We start from the raw sequence: 20,873 nt of genomic DNA, 5'->3' as shown, positions 1-20,873 counted from the left end.
GTAGGTAAGGGAGGGGGCGGGGGAAAAGGGGAGAAATGACCTAAACATTATATGCACATATGAATAAAAAAAAACAAAACTGGAGGTCTATGAAGTGACGTCTTTCCCAAGAAGATGTAGATACTATAGTTATTTTTTCATAAATGTATGTAACTTTTTCATGAAGATAAAGTTTCTCTAGACTTGACTATGATTTATTAACACACATAAATTTCATAGAAGACATGGCACAATTATCATAATTACTTATGCGTATTGGACACGTGCCATGTGCCAGGTGCCAGGTGCCACCTGCCAGGTGCTTGCCTCACTCCTTATGTATTATGTGCCACTTGGCTGTCATAAAACCCTTAGGAACCAGGCTTTAGAAGCCTTCTCACTTAATGAGGAAGCAGCAGTACAAATCAATTAGGTTTCTTTTCTAAGGTCTTTCTCACACCAGAAAATGCCAGAGCCAGGATCTGAGTCTAAGTAGCTTAGTCCGAGCCTTAGCAAGTAACTTGCACACTGTGCAAAACTTGCCATGTTTGGTCTTAGAGGAGGGGAGGGAGGTGGAAGCCACTGGACAGGTATTCACCTGGGTGGGTCAGTGCTCTCTTCTCCAGTCACTCCAGGGGATTTCTTCTGTTCCAGAGCAGCTCCTGGAATCCCCATCCAACAGAGCAGCAGAAGGCAGATCTGAGAACATCCTTGAAGAGCAGTGGAAATCCCCAGTTATTGAGAGACTTGAAATAGTCTAGTATTTTCCCTTGTGACAGACTAGTCAGTGTACAGCAACTTCAGCAGGTAGAGAAAGAAGTGGATATAAGTATCCTTATCTAGACCAAGTTTGGGAGAGGCCACCTTGCTGGGTCTGCCAGGTCTTCCAAGAACACTGAGAGTGGACTTGACATTCTGAGGATCAGATGGAGGGAAATGACTTGAATAGAAAGTTGCTTGTCACTCATGCCTTTTTGTGCTTCCTGCTGAAAAGCTCACTTTAGCTCTTCAAAGCGTCTTCTGTAAAGGAAGCCTTTCTAGATTAAGAAGGCATTACAATTGGTTGGGTTTTTTTGTTTGTTTGCTTTGTTTTGATGCAAAAAATATCTCCCATGTCTGAAACCACTCTACATGGCCTGGAAAATGTCTGCTAACACTGTTTGCAAAGTTAGTTGACCAGGGCTGCCCGAGAGGAGGGCCACACCTGAGGAGCTTCCACAACAGATATTCAATGTCTCACAGTTCTGGAGGCCTAGAGCCGGAGATCAAAGTGTCAAGAAGGTTGGTTCCTTCTAGGGACTAGGGGCACAATGTGTTCCACACCTGACTTTGAGTTTCTGGTGGGAGCTGGCTGGCAATCTTTGGGGTTCCTTGGCTTATCACCACCATCTCTGTGTGTCTGTCTCTGTGGCTGATTTTCCCCGTTTTATAAATACACGAGCTGTACTGGATTAGGCCGCATCCTCATGACCTCATTTTAAGCTTGGTTACTTGTGTAAAGCTCACATTCCCAAATGAGGTCACACTCAGGTGCTACAGGTTAGAACTTCAACACATACATTTTGGGGTACACACAGTTCAAGCCATAGACCTTTCATACAAGTTAATGTTTTGCTTTTTGTTTTCTTCTACTGCTTTTATTTTTCTTGGATTAATTGCCCTGTTTTCATTCTGATGACAGAATCTTCTCCTCCATTCTGATTCTATCCCCTGTCTCTTCCACCTCTTTTGTCCTTCCTGCACACTGATTCCAGGTTAGACCTTTTTGAACTCAGGGCTTCAAGCGTGCAAAGCAGGTGCTCTACCAATTGAGGCACACCTCCAGCCCATTTTGCTGTGGTTATTTTGGAGAAGGTGTCTCAAGAACTGTTTGCCCAGGCTGGCCTCAAACCTCAATCCTCTTTTGAGCTCAGCCTCCCACATAGCTGGATTACTGTTGTGAGTCACCGGCTTCAGGTTAGACTTACAGGGGCATAACTCTGAACGAGGAAATCTCTGCACAGAAATCTCGATTACCCCAAGATGGAGTCCCAGCTCCTTGGCTTGGCATGGGGTCTTTCACAGTCTGGCCTCCAGCGGAGCTCCTGAGGACCCTCCCACTTTTGATTGGCTTTGCTTCAGGTACTTGGCTCTACTTCTGGATTTTTTGTTTGTTTGTATCACCTATTCTCTTCCTGTGTTCCTAAGTCATATCCTTACTCACATTCAAAACCATCTTCTTTCAGAAGACAGTCCCTGATCCATTTCTAGGCATGTGCTAGTCCCAGTTATCACCTCTTTGGAAACCTTGATTTGGCTCACCCTCCTTACCTCCATCTCTCTCTCCCTCCCTTCTTTCTTCCTTCTTTCTTTTCTTCCTCCCTCCTTCTCTCTCTCTCTCTCTCTCTCTCTCTCTCTCTCTCTCTCTGTCTCCTTCCTTTTTTTCTCTCTCTTTCTTTCTTTTTCTTTTCTTTCTGTTTTTGCAGTTCTGGGATGGAACCCAGGGCCTTGCACCTGATAGGCAAGCACCTACCACTGAGCTACATCCCCAGCTCTTAGTTTTCTTGAGACAAAGTCTTTTTTTTGTAGCTCAGGCTGGCCTAGGACTCAAGATCCTCCTGCCTCAGCCCCCTGAGTGCTGGGATTACAGGTGTGTGCCACCATGCCTGGCCCACCCACTATATTAAATAAATACTGCATATAAATACAACCAGTAGATGCCTTCATTTTTCAGTTAAACTATAAATTCCTTAAAAGGCAAGAATATATTATCTCCTTCTCTTCATCCTCCTCCTCCTCCTTTAATCCTTTCCTTCCTGATACCAAACCAGTGTTTTATTTCATCACACTTAAAATGTTTATCAGATGTAGGATGTACTATGTATTACTTGGAGGAAAAAAATGTGCCGTCTCAACATAGGACACACTGCTGTCATATATCACCCTCTGGGCCATAAATGAGTTGGCAAGGCACAGACCTAAAAATTCTGTAAAATAACTAAAAATCACTGGTACTGGCTCTTAAACTGTCTTTTCATGTATACACAGATAACGTCCTTCTTTCTTGTCTTCAGAAATGTTGATAAACATATCAGAGTCACCATGTCTCCCCCTGCTTTGCCATAACCCTGTGTGTCCTGAGAGCTACTCAAATGCCCCAATATTTGTCCCTGGATTTCTCCCCATGCTGCTGACACCCATTCTGACAGGTCTTGATGTTGGAGGGAATTTGGAGTAAGGGGATGTTTGTTTGTTTTGAGACCAGATCTTACCATGTAGCCCGAACTTGCCGTCCTCCTACCTTAGTTGTTTCCCAAGTGCTGGGATTAGAGAGAGATAGCACATGAGCACATGTCCAGCGATGTTGAAGTTTTTGACATTTGGGTATGCACATTCATAGCTCTGTCACCAGACCACTGGTTATTACATGATACAGCCTGATTCCAGAGACCTAAAACTGGGAGGGAAAAAATGTGTATCTTAAACAAAATGCAGTATGTAGCATGTAGTTAACTAATTGAATATTTAACAAACAGTTTGAGTGTATAAAGGACAACTGGCGTCTATTTTCTTCCAGGATCCATTCAGCATTCTCCTGATAGCTATCCCCTTGTTTCTCTCAACGGGTCTGCCCCGTTAAGCACCGTGGCACAGGTACTTCTAGAGGCATTGACTCCACCTGTGATCCAGGCATGGGGCATGCGCTCTCTGACAAATTAATCACCATGTCGATGCCCCTGGTCACAATGATGAACCCAAGCACAGTGTGGACATGTTTAACTCCTGGAGCTACTGGCAGCAGCCTTCAGGAAACAAGAGACAGCACTGATCAGTCAAAAGTAAGAACTAAGCTGGGCTTGGTGGCATACAGCTGCAATCACAGCTACTCAGGAGTTAGAGGCTGAAGGATCTTGAATTCAAGGCCAACCCTGGCAAAGTTATCAAGATCCTATCTCAAAAAGAAAACGCAAAACAAAAAGGGGCATGGCTCAACTTGATAGAGTGCTTTCCTGTTCAACCCCCAGTCCCCCAACACACACAAAATTAAAAGAAGGTCAAGAGAAAAAAAATTAAGTCTGATCACTTATTTGAATCCTGGAAATACCAAGATGGAAGCACCTGAACTGGTTGGTGACATGAACCCTCAAGCTTTAGCCACTGGGGACCTCAATATCTTTCCTTTGCAATTTAAATAATCTTGAGCCTAGAACCTCTAGGCATAGAGATATAGTCAACAATACTTATTAAATGCTTACTGCACTAAATCTGGACTATAAAATGAAGAATAGCATCTCTGACTCAAGCTCTTCCTAGGTAGGAAGAAAAAAATCCTTCACCAGTTCAGGATGACATTCTGCTGGAACCTTTGCATACCTCAAACAGGACAAAGGTAAATTTTGCATTAATGGTTTTGTAGGAAGGGATTTCTGTAGCTGTGCCATATAACGGGTACATTGGGACTTCTATTAACCACATGACTGTGATAAACTCCATCCTTTCATAACCATAATCTCTCCTTGTAACAAAGTTAAGACATGACAGCAATTTAGAATATAGATTTACCATTATCTCTTAAAACCAGCTTGGTGTTTCAAAGAAGTGGTTATTAAAGATATCCACATGGAAAGCAGAGGACAGCTTAAATTAAAACCTTTTTAGGCTTATGAGTTTCATGTTACTGATAGTCAAGGTTCTGTTACTGGGAAATCTGGAAAAGAAAATATTCAGCAGATTAGGCTGAAGATTAGGGAAACGATGTGCCCTGCTTTCCCACGACAGCAATAAGCCAACGGATGCTGGTTATTAACAAGCCGGGCACATGAAACTGCATTTTAGCATTCCCATAAACAGTCTGTCACAGAAGAGTCCAATAACAGACCTAGTCAGAAGAAACTCATAAAAGTCTGTATTTCCAGTGCATACTTGAAAATATAAAAGTTATTGTTAATACTAATTGGAATTTAAAAATCAAATGTTAAGGGGGAACATAGAGTTTCAGTAGAAATATATATAATACACACATTTATATTATAATATATTAATTATATTATATTTTATATATAATATGAAACTTACAAACAGGTATGCAGTGAGAGTCTATTTTTCTCTCCACAAGTTGGAAATGATTTGGATTAGAATCCAAAGGTGCCTAGCATTTAGGAGACTGAGACAGAAAAAAACAAGTTTTCAAGTCCTACTCGAGCTACATTGTCACTCGGGCTACATTGTCACTCAGGCTACATTGTGAGACACTATTTCAAACAAAACAAACAAGCAGAAAGAATTAAAAGGAGCCTTAAAGATCTTTGAAATCATAGGTGTAGGGAAAACCTGTCATTTATGGAGAAAAGCTAAACTGAGCATATCTAAATTTGAGGTAATTCTTTTTGGTGGGGTGGTAACTGGGGAGATGCAGACTCTCTACCACTTGAGCCATGCCCCAAGCCTTCTATTTTTTTTCTTTTAGGTTATTTTTTAAATAAGGGTCTCCCATTTTTACGTAGGGCCTGCCTCAGATAGCAAGCCTCCTAATAGTAGTTGGGATGACAAGCGTGGGCCACCATTGCCTGGCTTTTTAGAGATGGGGTCTCCCTAACTTTTTGCCCTGGCTGACCCTGAACCACCATCCCTCTGATCTCCACTTCCTGAGTAGCTGACAGGCTTTGAAAATCAATAAACTTTCTTTATGGTGATATCTACTCATATATTACTGACTATATATTTCATATATTTTTTGAAAAATGGAAAGAATACTTCCAGAAATACAAAAATAACAAATACCACCCTCAAAACTTTGTCTACCATATACAAGGCCCTGGGTTCCATCTCTAGCACTGCCAAAAAAAAGAGGTGGCCACTGTCAGCTCACGCCTCTAATCTTAAGGCAGAGATCAAGTCAGAAGGCAGAGATCAAGAGGATTGCAGTTTGAGGCCAGCCAAGGCAACAAAAGTGAACCCTATTTCAAAAACACCCAACCACATAAAAGGGCTAGCAGAGTGGGTCAAGGGGTAAAGTTCCTGCCTAGTAAGCATGAAGCCCTGAGTTCAAATACAGTACCACACCAAAAAAAAAAAAAAAGATATTAAGAAGCAACTCTGGCCTCTGTAGCCAGATGTTACTGGAAAAACATGCCTATTAAATCGCTCTCTGGTGACAGCATTCAGACAGTGTCCTCCACTTTCCCGCTAGAAATATTAAGAGTCCTGGCCTGGATAGGGATGTAATTTGTACCTTATTTAAGAATTTATAGTGGGCAAAGTTACTGGCTTAAATAGTGAATAAACCTATAAATGTGGACTCATCCAAAAAATACTTCTCACTAAATAAATTCATAACCTTAAAGTTTTTCTTACTTTTGAGGTAGAAGCATGAGTAATCAGCTTAAGTCTAATTCATACATTCAACATGGCCTGGTGTTCCTACAAGTGAATAATCCACAAAGCCTTCTGCAGTATCTATGTAGCATATAACTGTTGGGTGGCATTCAATTGTCCATTAATAATGCTTATTTTATCAAAACAAATTTATGTAATCAAACTACAGAATTTTTCATGCAAATATGCCTATTTACCACAAACTCCAGGAGTGTATAAGTTTAATTTACACTATATGTGAATTCTGAAGAAGTCATAGAACTGAAATGGATTAAAGATGTATTAATTTCACTATAGTAATTGTCTATTAAATTTCTAATCACAGAATATCAAAAACCAAAAGGAGATACATTGGAAGGGAAATAGAAGCAAAACCAGAGAAAACACTGAAGGGCTAGAACACAATTAATGTCTATCAGCTTTCCACTTCATGACTGTAAATGTATTGATTTTCTGCAATTGGCTGTCTAAAAATTATAGGTCTATTTAAGTGAATGGGAAAATAAGTTTCAAATTTAGTCCCGTGCTACCACACTATAGTCATCCATTGTCTCACAACTGTGTTCTTACCCTACTGAGATGTATTTATCTTGGAGTTCTTTTTTTTTTTTTTTTTGTGGTACTGGAGCTTGAACTCAGGGCCTTCATCTTGAGCCACTCCACCAGTCCTATTTTTTTGTGTGTGAAGGGTTTTTCAAGATAGGGTCTTGCAAACTATTTGCCTAGGCTGGCTTCAAACCACAATCCTCCTGATCTCTGCCTCCTGAGTAGCTAGGATTACAGACATGAGCCACTGGTGCCTAGCAAAATGGCACATATTTACTTTATTTTATTTTTTTGGCAGTACTGGAGTTTGAACTCAGAGCCTCATGCTTCCTAGGCAGACGCTCTGTCACCCAAGCCACTCCTCCAGCTCATTTTCCATCTGTCAATAATTGTTTCCTTCTACACATTGGAGGAATTATGTTTTTAGCAAAATATTCTTTCCCCCAAGAAACCTAAAGCCAAACTTCCCATGTGATCCTATAAAAATAGATATTATGACACTTCTTATTCAATCAAGTGCATTTTGAGATTTATTTGGCTTTAGGCATTCATTTTATGTGACATTGTCAAATTATGTGGGTAAATGATATTTTTTACACTTCATTCACATGTCAACTGATAGAAACAAGTGTGTGTTTCCTTGAGAGGTATGGAGGTTGAAAAAAATCTCCTGTACTCATCAGACTTGATAAGACTAAAATCACTTAGGTGAGGTTTTTAATGCATCATAAAACATCAATTACATTTTGAGCCAATTTTTGCTTAGCATATTTTAACACCCCAGTTCAACTTTAACCAATTATCATTGCTTGTTGTGTATTTGTTCACTTATTCAACATTCGACAAATACCATAGAGTGCACACTGTGTGCCATGCAGTCTTCTAGAAACCTGAAGATCTATTGATACTGTATTTTCCTTAATCATAGGCATGGGACCTGATGTTAGCATCTTTGTAGCTGTGCAGTGACTATTACTATGGTTTTTATGGTCTTATGACAAATTATTAGTGTTGTGGATCAAACACATTTTTAAATTTTTATTTTTTTTTGTACTAGGGTTTGAACTCAGAGCTTCAACCTTGCTAGGCAATGCACACTCCCACCCCTGTTAACAAATATTTAGCAATATGAACAGAGCAACAAAAATACTGTTCTTGCTTAGCAATACTTCATTTGATGTTTAATTTAGCCTAGCAAGAAGACAGGAGTAATAAACTCCCGGCCCTAAATATCAATGTCATGGAAAAATAGACTTTTTGCTTTTCCTTTTAAATTCTTTTTTTGAAAAATTTCTTTAAGCCTTACATTCTTTTTTACAATGTGAGATGGAAAAATAGGATAAAGGATCTCTCTTGACAGAAAGGGGAGAAGAATTAAAAGGCTGGCTGGATATGGAGTGATTTTAGTAAGAGGCAGTCATCTACCTATCCTTCATATTTTGCAACATAAATTCTAACCCCATAGGTCCCAATTCTTATATTTTAATATACAATCAAATCACTGAGATGCAGATTGTGAATCACTAGGTCTGAGCGGAGCCTGTAATTCCCTATTTCTAACAAGCTTCTGGGTCCTATTCATTTTATTAAGGTGTTTCTAGGTTTTTTAATGCTCCTATCACCCTCTCCATAATTCTTTTTTTTTTTTTTTTTGGCAGTACTGGGGCTTGAACTCACGCTTGCCAGGCTTGCTAGCCAGGTGCTCTACCACTTGGGCCACTCCACCAGCTGCATAATTCTAACTGTTACTCTTTTGCAGTGCTGGAGATCAATCACAGGGCCTCAAATGTTCTAGCACTGAGCTTTGTCCCAGCCCTTTAACAAGCTTCCAGGAATGTCACTGCTGATGGTCTGAAGGCCACATGTAGAGTACACCTGGGTTCTCGGTTTGGTTACTGTTGGGAATGTTCTAAAAAGTGCTCCATGTTGCATACTGTAATGTCTTAAACTGCATGAGGGATGACAATAGTGAATATAATAGGACAACCAATGTGTCTTTTAGATATACCATTACTAATTGTGAACAGTAATATAGCTAGATGTTTTAACACCATGGGAACAATCCACGGTAAGTTTGTTTTTTTTATTTTATTTATTTTTTATTTATTTATATGTGTATACATTGGGCCATTTCTCCCCCCTGCCCCCCACCCCCTCCCCTGCCCACTCTTTCTCCCCCCAACAAGGTTTATTATGTAAAAACATGTTCTCTCATTACATTCTTATTTCAAGCTTTTCAAAATTATTTGGATTATAGTTAGCCTCTGGTTTTGTGACGTTTGTGAATATTACTCAATTTAGTAAAAAAAAAAAAATCAAAAAAAAAAAAGGAGGCTAGCTGGAGGGTTTAAGAATAAATGGAAACAGTGGGAGAAAATGGGGACAGAAGCAAAGGAAGAGTGAGCAGCCAAGGTGGGTCCAGATGAAAAACAGAGGGAGGAGTTGACTGCCTTATGAAGACTGAATTGCTCCAGTCCAACACCTGTTGATTATTCTAATCAACCGATTACTTGTCTTCTTCCACACATACTAGAAGATCCTCAAAAGCCATAACTCTACTTACCTTGATGCAGGTTCAAAAACATTTGTTAAATACACAACCAAGAGTCAAGGTTTTGACCGTAAGAACCTTATGTTTATATACACTTTTCAAAATATAGGGTACACACCTGTATCATCCGGACATCTTCCACACCTGAGGAGGTAAGTTTGAAGATGTTTATTGTAGCACTGTCTGCAATAATGAAACAACCTAAGAGTCCTTAGAATGGATATATTAATTGTGGTATATTCCCACAATGCAACATTAAAAAGGAATAGACATGGACACAGCCCTCAAGTTGGATTGCCCTTAAAAATATATGTGAAAAAGCACCAAATCATATGTATAACAAATGCCATAAACATACAACTTTAAGATACTTTTATTGACCTGTGAGTGGTGGTACATGTCTGTAATCCCAGCACTCTGGAAGCGGGGCAGGATGATCCCAAGGCTGGGTACACAGTGAGTTCCTAGACCCTGTGTCAAAAAGTAAAACAAGTTCATTGAGATAATTTACACACCACACAATTCATTCACTTAAAGCATATAATTCAGTGCTTTTGGTATGTTTATTATTAATTTAAAATTCTAATAAAATGCATGTGTAACATAAAATTTGCCATTTTAACCATCTTAAAGTATACAGTTATCTCAGTGTTATTACAGTCACAATCTTGTACAACCATCACCACCATTTTGAAACTTTCATTACCCAAAAGTTCTGCAACCATCAAGCAATAATTCCCCAATTTCCCTTCCCCCAACCTCTAGTAAGCTTGATTACTTTCAGATGTGAATTTGCCTCTTGTAGGTATATCATAGAAGTGAAATCATATGATGTTTATCTTTTTGCATCTTACTTATTTCACTTAAAATGAAGTCTTCAAAATGCATGTATGTTGTAGCATGTATCAGAACTTTACTCATTTCTATGGTTGAAGAATATTCTAGAAGCCATGTTTTACTTATTCATCCACCTGTTGGTAGACTCTTGGGTTGCTTCCACTTTTTAACTATTGTGAGTAATGCTACAATGAACCCTGGCGTACAAACACCTGTTTGAATCCTAGCTTTTGATTCCTTTGGGTGTAGGAATGGAATTATTGGATCATCTTATGACTCTTTGTCTAGCTTTTTGAAGAACCACCTGTCTCATTTATATATTTCTAACAACATGGGAATGCCTCTTAGTAATAAGAATAACAGCTCCTGGACATGGGAGGTAGGAATGGTCGGGAGGCAAGGGGAAAACCTGGGCTAAAAATGGTCACAGGAGTCATTTATTTTATCTGTAAGGCCTCCTTTCATTTTTAAAAAAGGGGTATATGTACATACATTACTTGAAAATTTTTTAAATCGAAAAAAAAGGGAAGGAAGTTGTCAAAAGAGAAACACTTGTTAATTTGGGGTAGAAGGAATATCTACGTTATATTTATTATTCTTTGTACCTTTCTTACATTTTTAGCTACACAAAGACAGCTTTGGCTGGGGATGTTACTCAGTGGTAGATTACTTGCCTAGGGTGCCAGGGCCCAGGGCCTGCATTCCATCCAAGTGCTGAAAAACCTTGTTTTTTTTTTTTTTTTCTGAAAAAGAACATATAATCTGAAACTTATATCAAAATTGATGAAAAAAATTGCTGAAGAAGCTGGTACTAGCAATGTCATTTTAAAGAGCGGAGTAATGGTGGAGCAGACAGCAGTGGACCAGAATGAGAGATGGGCAGACTAGAGACTGGCCAGCCAGTTAAGCATGGGACTGAGGCAAGGGATGCTGAGGAGGTGAAGACCTCACCTCTTTGATGCTGCATAACAGCCCCTAAAACTACCTACTGCATTCTTCCCATCCCCATTTTTAATGTTATGAAGACATTCTGCTTTGAAGGCCACTGTTTTGTGAGAAGACAAGGAGGAAGCAAGGATTAGACACTTTGAAGCAGGAGGACAGGGTGATAAGAGGAGAGGCAGGGGACTAGATAACACTAAGAACAGTGGATGGGAAATGAGGGAGACAGCGAAAAGGAAGTATTCTGAGGTAACAGATCAAAGAGAGAGCACTTCAAAGGGCCACTTGCAGCAGACCAACTTGTGAGAGATGAGACGCTTCCATACCTTGGCTCCCCACCAGCACCCCTCCCCACTTTGCAGCTTTCACTATTTCAGGGTTCAGTGACCCAAGTGGGTGGATATGATGATGACATGTATATGTGCAGTGCCTGTAAGGAAGACAGAGAACATGTAGAATCTGGTAGAAATGTGGGAGGTGAGAGAAAAAATCAATTAAATTAAGAACAAATTGTCACCTCTCCCAAGTAGACCAACTGTTGGTTGCCATATCATTTACTGCTGAAGTGAACTGTCAGAATACATCTTCCAGTTGCTAATACATCCAGAGAACAAAAATATCCAGATTCCTCAGTAAAATTGTTTTTCCCCCTTACTCTAGTCCTGGAAAAGAATGAACCTGAGATAGTTTTATCACTAATTTGTGTGATACATTTAATGCCTTTCTTTCTAATATTTTTAACTTACCAGTGTCAGAGAGTTGGGAAAAAAAATCAGAGCTGAGAACAAAGAACTTCTGCTCCCAAAGATAATCTTTTTGCGGTGAGGGATTGCAGACCAGGAGAGGGGACTTGACTGTGGTTATGAGTTCCAACCGCCACCCTGCAGCCAAAATCATCTTTCTCAGGCCCAGAGTTGAACACATAATTTTTCTATTTTAGAATCCTTTCATTACCAGGGCTGGGGGCATAGCTCAAGTGGCAGAGGGCTTGCCCAAGCAGTCTGGAGGCCCTGGATTTAATAACAAAAAACAAAATCAAAACATTTACCAAAAGTAGTAACCCTCAAATACATTTCTCAACATTGTCTTGGTATTACTTTTTCTTTCTTTTTTACAGTACTGGGGTTTGAACTCAGGGCTTTGTTCTTAATAGGCAGGCACTCTACCACTTGAGCCACTCCACCAGCCCTTTTTTTTGTATGTATTGGTATTTTTGAGATAGGCTCTCACTTTTTGCCCCCAGGACTGGCTTACACTATGATCCTCTGATCTCTGCCTCCTGAGTAGCTAGGATTATAGGCATGAGCCACTGGCGCCCAGCTATCTTGTTTTTTCTTGAGAAAAGGATTTCCAAGCTCAAATAAGTTTAGGAAATGATAAAACAAGATTTCTTACTGTAAAACTTTCTTCTGAAGCATGAATCTCCGAGGTGTGTGGCATTTCTGAAACATTTAACAGATACTCCCCTCACCACATCCCTAAAAAACACAAACAACCCTCCAAAAACACTGTCCTAGAAACCCTTATCTATGAAAAGCTTTGATGCTGGAATTAAGACCTGAGGGTAAATCCCTGCTCTGCTTCTCACTTGCTCAGTGATATTAGGCAAACAACTAATTTTCCTCTATCTGTGCTTATTGGTATAACAGCATAACAACCTTCTCAGGCTTGTTAGGAAGATTAAGATCATTTAGATAAGTCCTTGGCACAGAGTAAATATTCAATAGATAAAACTGTTGCTGTAATTCTAGGATTTGGAGTTTGGTTTTCTAGCTTTGTGAAAGTAGGGGCCAAAGAGTAGGGGACCTTGTAAACCATAAGTTATTAGAAGTAATAGAACAGTTTTGAGCCAGGCATAGTGGTACATGTCTGTAATCCAGCCCTCAGGAACTTGGGAGGCTGAGGCAAGAGGATCACAATTTCAAGGTCCACCTGGGCTACATAGCAAGGTTCTAACAACAACAACAGCAGCAGCAAAAACCTGGAGAAGGAGGAAAGGGGAAGGGGGAGAGAACAGTCTAAAATAGGGAAAAGTGATCTGACTCTGCTCTTCCCAAAGCAATTGGTGATACCCCCAGAGGCTCTTAATGCCTTGCCCTTGCCTTGATCTGTATAAATCCTGTTCAAGGTCCTACTCAAAAACTTTCTCAACATTGTCCTCATCTACTTCCTCTCTGGCACTTTGCAATAATCTCTTCCTGAAAACCCCTCTAGCCTTTTTTCTACGTCTTTCCTCGGTACTTAGCACTGGCTACTAAGGATCAGCTATTTACGTGCTGCTGCATTTATTTTGCCAACTTTCATCCTTTCAAAAGCAGGATCCATGGCATGCCCTGTCCTTGTAAGGTAAAGAAGCAATCTGGAAAGGATCACTACAAATTTGTCTAATGAAAAACTTGCCTATTACTTTATAGTTCACCCAGCGGCTTCCTACTTGCAGCATCACAGTGAATAAATGTAGAAACAGCTGATTTCTCTCTGAAGTTAGCAGAAATCTACAAGTTTACAGCTGTTTCCAAAAGTAATTTCTACCATTTGCTGCCCTCCTGTGTTTGATACAGATATTGTTCAACACCAGAACAAGAAGAATAAGAATGACTGGTTCAATTAAATCTATTTGGGCTGCACATTACTTTCTGGGCTGCACTTTACTTTCAGATACCTAAATGGATTTTTTTCCACATAAAATTACTATTATCACTAAGATTGTATTTATTTATTCAATTTATTATAAGTTACATTTTTACAAGGTTGATATGATATTCTTTGGTATAAATAATCCACTAAGCTTTCTTTCTTTCTTTCTTTTTTTTTTTTTTTTTGCAGTACTGGGGTATGAACTCAGGGCCTACATCTTGAGCTCCACTGCCTTTTTTTGTGATAGGTTTTTTTGAGATGGGATCTCACAAACTCTTTGGCAGGGTTGGCTTTGAATGTCAATCCTCCTAATCTCTGCCTCCTGAGTACCTGGGATTACATGCATGAGGCACCTGACTTTTGTTGTTGTTGTTAAAGATTTCTCTGTTTATAGAGGGAGTTGAATCGATCAAAGTAAAGTATAATCATAGCTGGGATACACTGAGAAACCCTTGGAACATTACCTTTGGAATTAACATGAAAGACAAGACTAAAATAGGTACTGTGTATGTGGGGAGGTACTTGTGGGAGGGGGGGTTGAATGGAAGACATGAAGATGAACCAGTAGGGTTGATGGGAGGGGGTGGGGGGAGGGGGGCAGTCTAATCAATGTACAGAATCATCACAACAAATCTCCCCCTGTATGATGAACATAGGCTATGAAAAATGAAAAAAAAAAGATTTCTGTTTATTTGTGTGTACATACCGCCACCCAGACAGTCACCTCTACTTCAGGATCACCAGCACTCCTTACCCACACAATATCCAAAACCTACACAGGAGGCTGGGTCCTGGATACACAATGTCCAGGTCTCATATCCCAAACCCTCAGGTCATAACAGAATTTATTTAGGAAAACAGGAGCTAGAGATTAGTGTCCATAAGATATCCTCGCCCCTTGGTAAACACTGACACTCAGGCCACTTGAACCTGGGGAAAGTGTGCAAATACGACAGTGCCACACTGATCGGGGATACAGCTGGCAACCAAACCTGTGAGGTCCTCGGGGTCTGCAAGTGCCACTGGAGCCTGGCAAATTCCGGGGCAGAAACAAGGCAGTTACCCCATGCAGGGGGCTCATAGGAGACAGCATTGACTTTCTTTCCCACAGGAATTCTCCATCCGGTCAATCTTCTGGATGACTGGTGAAAATGCCTTAAGTCAGCTGGTTCTGTGAAGCAGGACCCCAGTATCCTGCTAGCTTCTTCCCATTAACTGCCTGCACCTCTCTTTTCAGAAGATCTGCTTTGTTCCCCACTGCCTTCATGTAGCTTTTAGTGCAGACTCTCAGTGACTTGGGAGCCATGCAGAGAACTGACAGAATAAACAAGTACATAACCATGGACCCCAGTGACGAATGAATAGGGTAGAATGCTGGACTCATTTTTCCCTCCTGGGTCCAACAGGGTTAGATCAAATTCATCTTTGCCAAGTGTCACCTATCTTCCTGTAAGAATTCTCCACTGTAAGATCATAGCCTTCTAAGAACTCGCCTTCCACAAATTGATATGCTACAGATGTCTTCCCTACAGAGTTGGATAGGAGGATGACTGTCTTCTTGTAGCAAACCAACAGCATAACAGGAACCTGCTCAATGAGCTTGCAGAATTGAGGACTAAGAGCTCCAAGAAGAGTTCAGGGTGTAAACAGGGAGGCATCTATGGAGGAAAGTCGCTCACCTGGAAGCTGCCACTGGCAAACTAAAGAAAAACCCAAACAAACCTCAGGCCAGAGCTGGTCATATGATCAAAACACAGCAGGACATCCACTAAGCTTTTAATATTTCTACTTTTTAAATCTGAGACAATAACTAATATGAAATTATCATTTTGTTATATATTAGATCTACTTGGGGCAATAGTGTAGTTGAGATTTGGACTTTGCAAGTAGAAAGACCTAGTTCAAATATAGTCTTAGCTAACAAGTTGTGTGACTTGGGCAAATTAATTTGTCCAACCTCTTTCATCTTTAAAATAAAGATAAAATCTCCTAAGATTACATAAGATAAAATGTAAAATGCACAGCATGCCATGAAAGCTCTCAATATGTTAGCGATTATGACTATGATAGGATGCATGCTTACAATGCATTCTTTGGTATCACCTATCTTGGTGAAGCTGAAGACTGAGTACTTGAATTAGTAATATATTGTCTGGACTAAGTCCTATCTTCCCATATTCAATGTTCAACATTTTATTGAAACCATGGGAAGGGCCAGACACTGTTCTAGACACTTACACATCAGCTAATGAAATTGAAATCTTTGCCCTTGTATAACCTAATGTGAGTTCTAGCTAGTTTATAGAGGTCTTTCTCTAAATTACTAACTTCCCTCTCAAGTTTTGCAATTCTTGATGCACATGTTATTCAGTTCTTCACATAGACTATGCTTTCCTTTTTCTCTCCAGGGTTGTCATTTCTGTTGGTTTATTGCTACGGCCTCCAATTAGGGACAGGGGCTCACCGTAATAACAATTTGTATACCTTTGTCAAGTCTTATAAGGATGGTGTTTATAATTCAATCCTATTATTTAAGGTAAAAGAGGGAAAACCATTAGGGTTGACACTTAATTGCTGAGATTTCTATTCTCTGTTCCATTTCATGTCTATTCTCAACACAGCACCAGAAAGCCTCTGATACAGCATTTCAGTTGCTTTCTTGGAGAGATGGCCCATTTCATTTTTGAGAAAATGTCTGCCAAATATCCAGGGTAAAAAACCATTACATCACCTACCATCTGTCATTCGTTCAAGTACAGATAGTGGGAATTTCAAGGAATCTGTGAAGTCAAACTATTTTCATAATAATACTGTGATTTTAGTTGCCTTTTTCACTGTTAACATTTGCACAGATGGTACAAAAGAAACACTGATAAAACTACTAGCACTTAGCATGAACCAGACAGTGGCACAAAACTATTAGTAATCATTGTACTCTGCCACGTTTTCTCAATAAAAATAAAACTAAAAACCCCTCAGTTTCACTTAACAATGTCCTTAATAAAGCAGTAAAAGTCACTAATATTATGAAATCTTAGCCCTTAAAGACACGTTGTGATGAAATTGGAAGGGTCTATAAAGCATTCCTGTTGCCTACAAAGAGTGATGGTTTTCTCAGGGAAAAGCACTTTTTGCTAATTTGAGTTGCAAACCAAACTGCTGCTTTTCTAAGACACACCATTTTTACATGAAAGATTAACAAATTATAAATTTTTTGTCATTTCTGCAGTGTTTGGGATTGAACCCAGGGCCTGAAACATGCTAGGCAACGCTCAGCCCTAGATTACTTTGGATCGGGGTATTTGGTAGACATATTCTTGAAAACGAACCAAATGGGCCTGTCACTTAAGGGAAAAAGACATATTTATTACCAGGAACCAAATTCAAGTTCTCAAGCAGCAAGAATTTATTATTTTTTTTTCTTTTATTATTCATATGTGCATACAAGGCTTGGTTCATTTTTCCCCCCTGCCCCCACCCCCTCCCTTACCACCCACTCCACCCCCTCCCGCTCCCCCCCCTCAATACCCAGCAGAAACTATTTTCCCCTTATCTCTAATTTTGTTGTAGAGACAGTATAAGCATTAATAGGAAGGAACAAGGGGTTTTGCTGGTTGAGATAAGGATAGCTATACAGGGCATTGACTCACATTGATTTCCTGTGCGTGGGTGTTACCTTCTAGGTTAATTCTTTTTGATCTAACCTTTTCTCTAGTACCTGTTCCCCTTTTCCTATTGGCCTCAGTTGCTTTTAAGGTATCTGCTTTAGTTTCTCTGCATTAAGGGCAACAAATGCTAGCTAGTTTTTTAGGTGTCTTACCTATCCTCACCCCTCCCTTGTGTGCTCTCCCTTTTATCATGTGCTCAAAGTCCAATCCCCTTGTTGTGTTTGCCCTTGATCTAATGTCCACATATGAGGGAGAACATACGATTTTTGGTCTTTTGGGCCAGGCTAACCTCACTCAGAATGATGTTCTCCAGTTCCATCCATTTACCAGCGAATGATAACATTTCGTTCTTCTTCATGGCTGCATAGTGTGGTTTTAATTTGCATTTCCTTTATTGCTAGAGATGGTGGGCATTTTTTCATGTGTTTTCTGGCCATTTGAATTTCTTCTTTTGAGAAAGTTCTGTTTAGTTCACATGCCCATTTCTTTATTGGTTCATTAGTTTTGGGAGAATTTAGTTTTTTAAGTTCCCTGTATATTCTGGTTATCAGTCCTTTGTCTGATGTATAATTGGCAAATATTTTCTCCCACTCTGTGGGTGTTCTCTTCAGTTTAGAGACCATTTCTTTTGATGAACAGAAGCTTTTTAGTTTTATGAGGTCCCATTTATCTATGCTATCTCTTAGTTGCTGTGCTGCTGGGGTTTCATTGAGAAAGTTTCAAGCAAGAATTTAAACTTGTAGAAAGCATTGAGACTGACTTCCTAATGCAATGGGTGATTATTAATGAATGTGATTTTTTTATGTGTACAAATGTGTCAACATTTGGAACACCTGCATTACTCAGTGAGCTAATGCTTTCCAAACAATTGATAATGTTCCAAACCATTTCTGGTTCAAAATAGGTGAATGAGTTTTAATGTAACACAACATAAAGTTTATTGGTCTGGTTTGATTCCACATTGTAACTTTAAGAAACCACCACTATTTTGATTTCCTAGAGTATCACCAAAGAATACACACAACTATCTGAAAAGGCTAAATATTCTTCCTGTATTACATATTTATGAAAAGTGGATGGGGGGGGTGCTGAGGATGTAGTTCAGCAGTTAAACATGCACAAGGCCTTGAGTTTATCCTTAGCACCACAAAAAAAAAAACCAGAAATATGGAAGGGGTTGGGGGCGTGGCTCAAGTTGTAGAGAATTTTCCTAGCATGCCAGAACCTGTGGTTCAATCTCCAATATTGGAGAAAATGACAACAAAAAAGCCATTCTCTTCACTATGTTACATATTTTGGGAAAGTTATTTTTCATGATTATTTCCATAAATTTTTTTATTATGCAATGTTTTATTTTTTAAAACGAATGACTAAATATTTTTAAATGTCTTAATTTCTACTGTGGTGAATATTAACAGCTAGAGCCCACGTAAACAAAAGACTCTTTGGGGGTCTTCAATAATTTTTAACTCTAATGGAGTCCCAAGACCCAAATGATTGAGAACCGCTTTTCTAAAATGCATTAGGTCATGTCACTGATACCCTCCCTCAGATGTTCTTGTATTGGCCTGCAAGGGTCTACTCTTGGTTTCCTCCTCCGCTTCCTGTTCCTGTGGGCTTTTCCTTGCTCACTCTAGCTGTACTTCCTCCGTGCTGTTCCTTTAATAAGCCAAACACACGCTCCCAGTTTTAGGACCATTGCACTGGCAGTTCCCATTACCTGGAAAGCAATTCCTCCAGTTTTCTACATGGCTATTTCTCTCAATTCCTTTAAAAGTCTGTTCAGATGTCATAATTTCAGTTACCTAAGCATCGTATTTAAAATTGTAACCCTACCAACTGTCCCATCTCTCATCATCTTCTAACACTTATTATTTCTACAGTTTATTTGGCCTCCCTATTCCCCAACTAGCGTAATGTAAGTGTCAAAAGCCTAGGGAAATGTCTGCCACATAGAACTCAACAAATTTGCTGAATTATGAATGAATAAAAGAACTCATTTGCCGGCTTGACATTTCTGAAGACACGGCCACAAATTCAGGCAGGGTCGATGACAGCAAATACTTTTGAAATGAGAAAAAGATATTATGACGAAGAAAACCTCAATTCGTGAAGGCAGTGTAGACCCGAAATAAACGCTCGAGGAGGGAGTTGGGATGAAGGAATATTATAGAAGTGTGCATGGTGGATTTAAGGGCCTGAGAGCAGGTGCTGTGCTGCCGCCCCCATCCCCATTTCCTACCCGGGAAACCCTGGTCCCTAGGGCTCTCCCCGAATCCGCCCATCAACACAAGCAGTGCACACCAAGAGATCTGACAATTTCTAAACTTTATGGATAAAGCAACAACGATAATCAGCCAACAACGAGCCTCCAAATGCCGTCTCACACCAGTGCCGTTTGCCATGGCTCTTGCCAGGTCTAGGACCTCCCATAACCCGCGCCCAGTTCTCAGGGCTCCAGACGGTGTCTCGATGCCAAGTTCCGTAGAGTCCCCATGAAGGCGGGTCAGGCGGGACACCCAAGGCAAAGCACTTCTGAACGCGGAAAGACGAGTACTGAAGGAGAATAGGTCCACACCAGGAAAATTCGCGGGCAATGACGGCAAGCGGGAGGACGGCGGTGGCAAGGAGGCGGTCTCAGTTCTCCTCGGGCTTGTCGGCTGGCGGCCCGCAGGGCTGCAGCATCTTCTCCATCAAGTTGAAGCGGACTCGCGCTTTGCTCTCGTTCTCGGCAATGGCGAAGTAGTTGAGAAGATCAAAGTGGCCCATGTAGGAGCAGTACGAGTCGCGGTGCTGGTTCACCAGCCACTCCCACTTGGTGGTGTCGGCGTGGCCCGTGCCGATGTACTTGGACTGCAGGTGCTCTAGCTGGCTGTGGATGGTGTACCGGTCAGTCATCTCGCCGCTCTTCTTCTTGCTCCCAGATCAGAGGCCACAAGCGAGTAGCCACTCTCAGGTTTCCCGCCGGAGAGACGCCGCTAACACACCACCTCCCGACTTGCACAGTCGCAGAAGAATGGCGTCATTGTGACGAAGCTACGTAGACGCTCAGCCATAGGGTAAAGAGACGGAAGCGGAAGTGCGTTCTGTCACGAAATTGGGGTTGCCTAGAAGACACTGCAACTGTTCCGCCCCCCCTCTGAGAGCGTTGCATGATGGTCCACAAAGTGGTGGGCGGCCCCTTTTAGTTTGAGCGTTGCATGCTGGGAGTTGTGGTCTCCTGAGTTCGCGGACGCAGATTTCCGGGACTCCACGCGTTTTAAAAGCACTTGCCTGCCTAACGCAGGGCGGCGTTGGAGTGGCGGGGAGCCGGGTGGCTTGGGACGGAGAAGGAATGGGAAACCAAGTAGGTCAGGACT

The 20,873-nt window shown here is 40.7% G+C and overlaps 1 protein-coding gene and 1 pseudogene across 1 annotated transcript; both read right to left on the bottom strand.

The window, feature by feature from the left end:
- Positions 1 to 14,923: 14,923 nt before the first annotated feature.
- LOC109701623 (GTPase RhebL1 pseudogene) lies at positions 14,924 to 15,424 on the bottom strand (annotated as a pseudogene).
- Positions 15,425 to 19,823: 4,399 nt separating this feature from the next.
- On the bottom strand, positions 19,824 to 20,546 carry Sf3b5 (splicing factor 3b subunit 5). Its single transcript, XM_020187153.2, has one exon. It carries the CDS (start codon positions 20,410 to 20,412, stop codon positions 20,152 to 20,154), a length of 261 nt encoding a protein of 86 aa, XP_020042742.1. The 5' UTR covers positions 20,413 to 20,546; the 3' UTR covers positions 19,824 to 20,151.
- Between the last annotated feature and the right edge of the window lie 327 nt (positions 20,547 to 20,873).

The sequence above is a fragment of the Castor canadensis genome, chromosome 1, assembly GCF_047511655.1.
Source record: "Castor canadensis chromosome 1, mCasCan1.hap1v2, whole genome shotgun sequence".
Lineage (NCBI taxonomy): Eukaryota > Metazoa > Chordata > Mammalia > Rodentia > Castoridae > Castor > Castor canadensis.
Note: the sequence above shows the minus strand (reverse complement) of the source record. Positions and strands in the feature narration are given on the sequence as shown.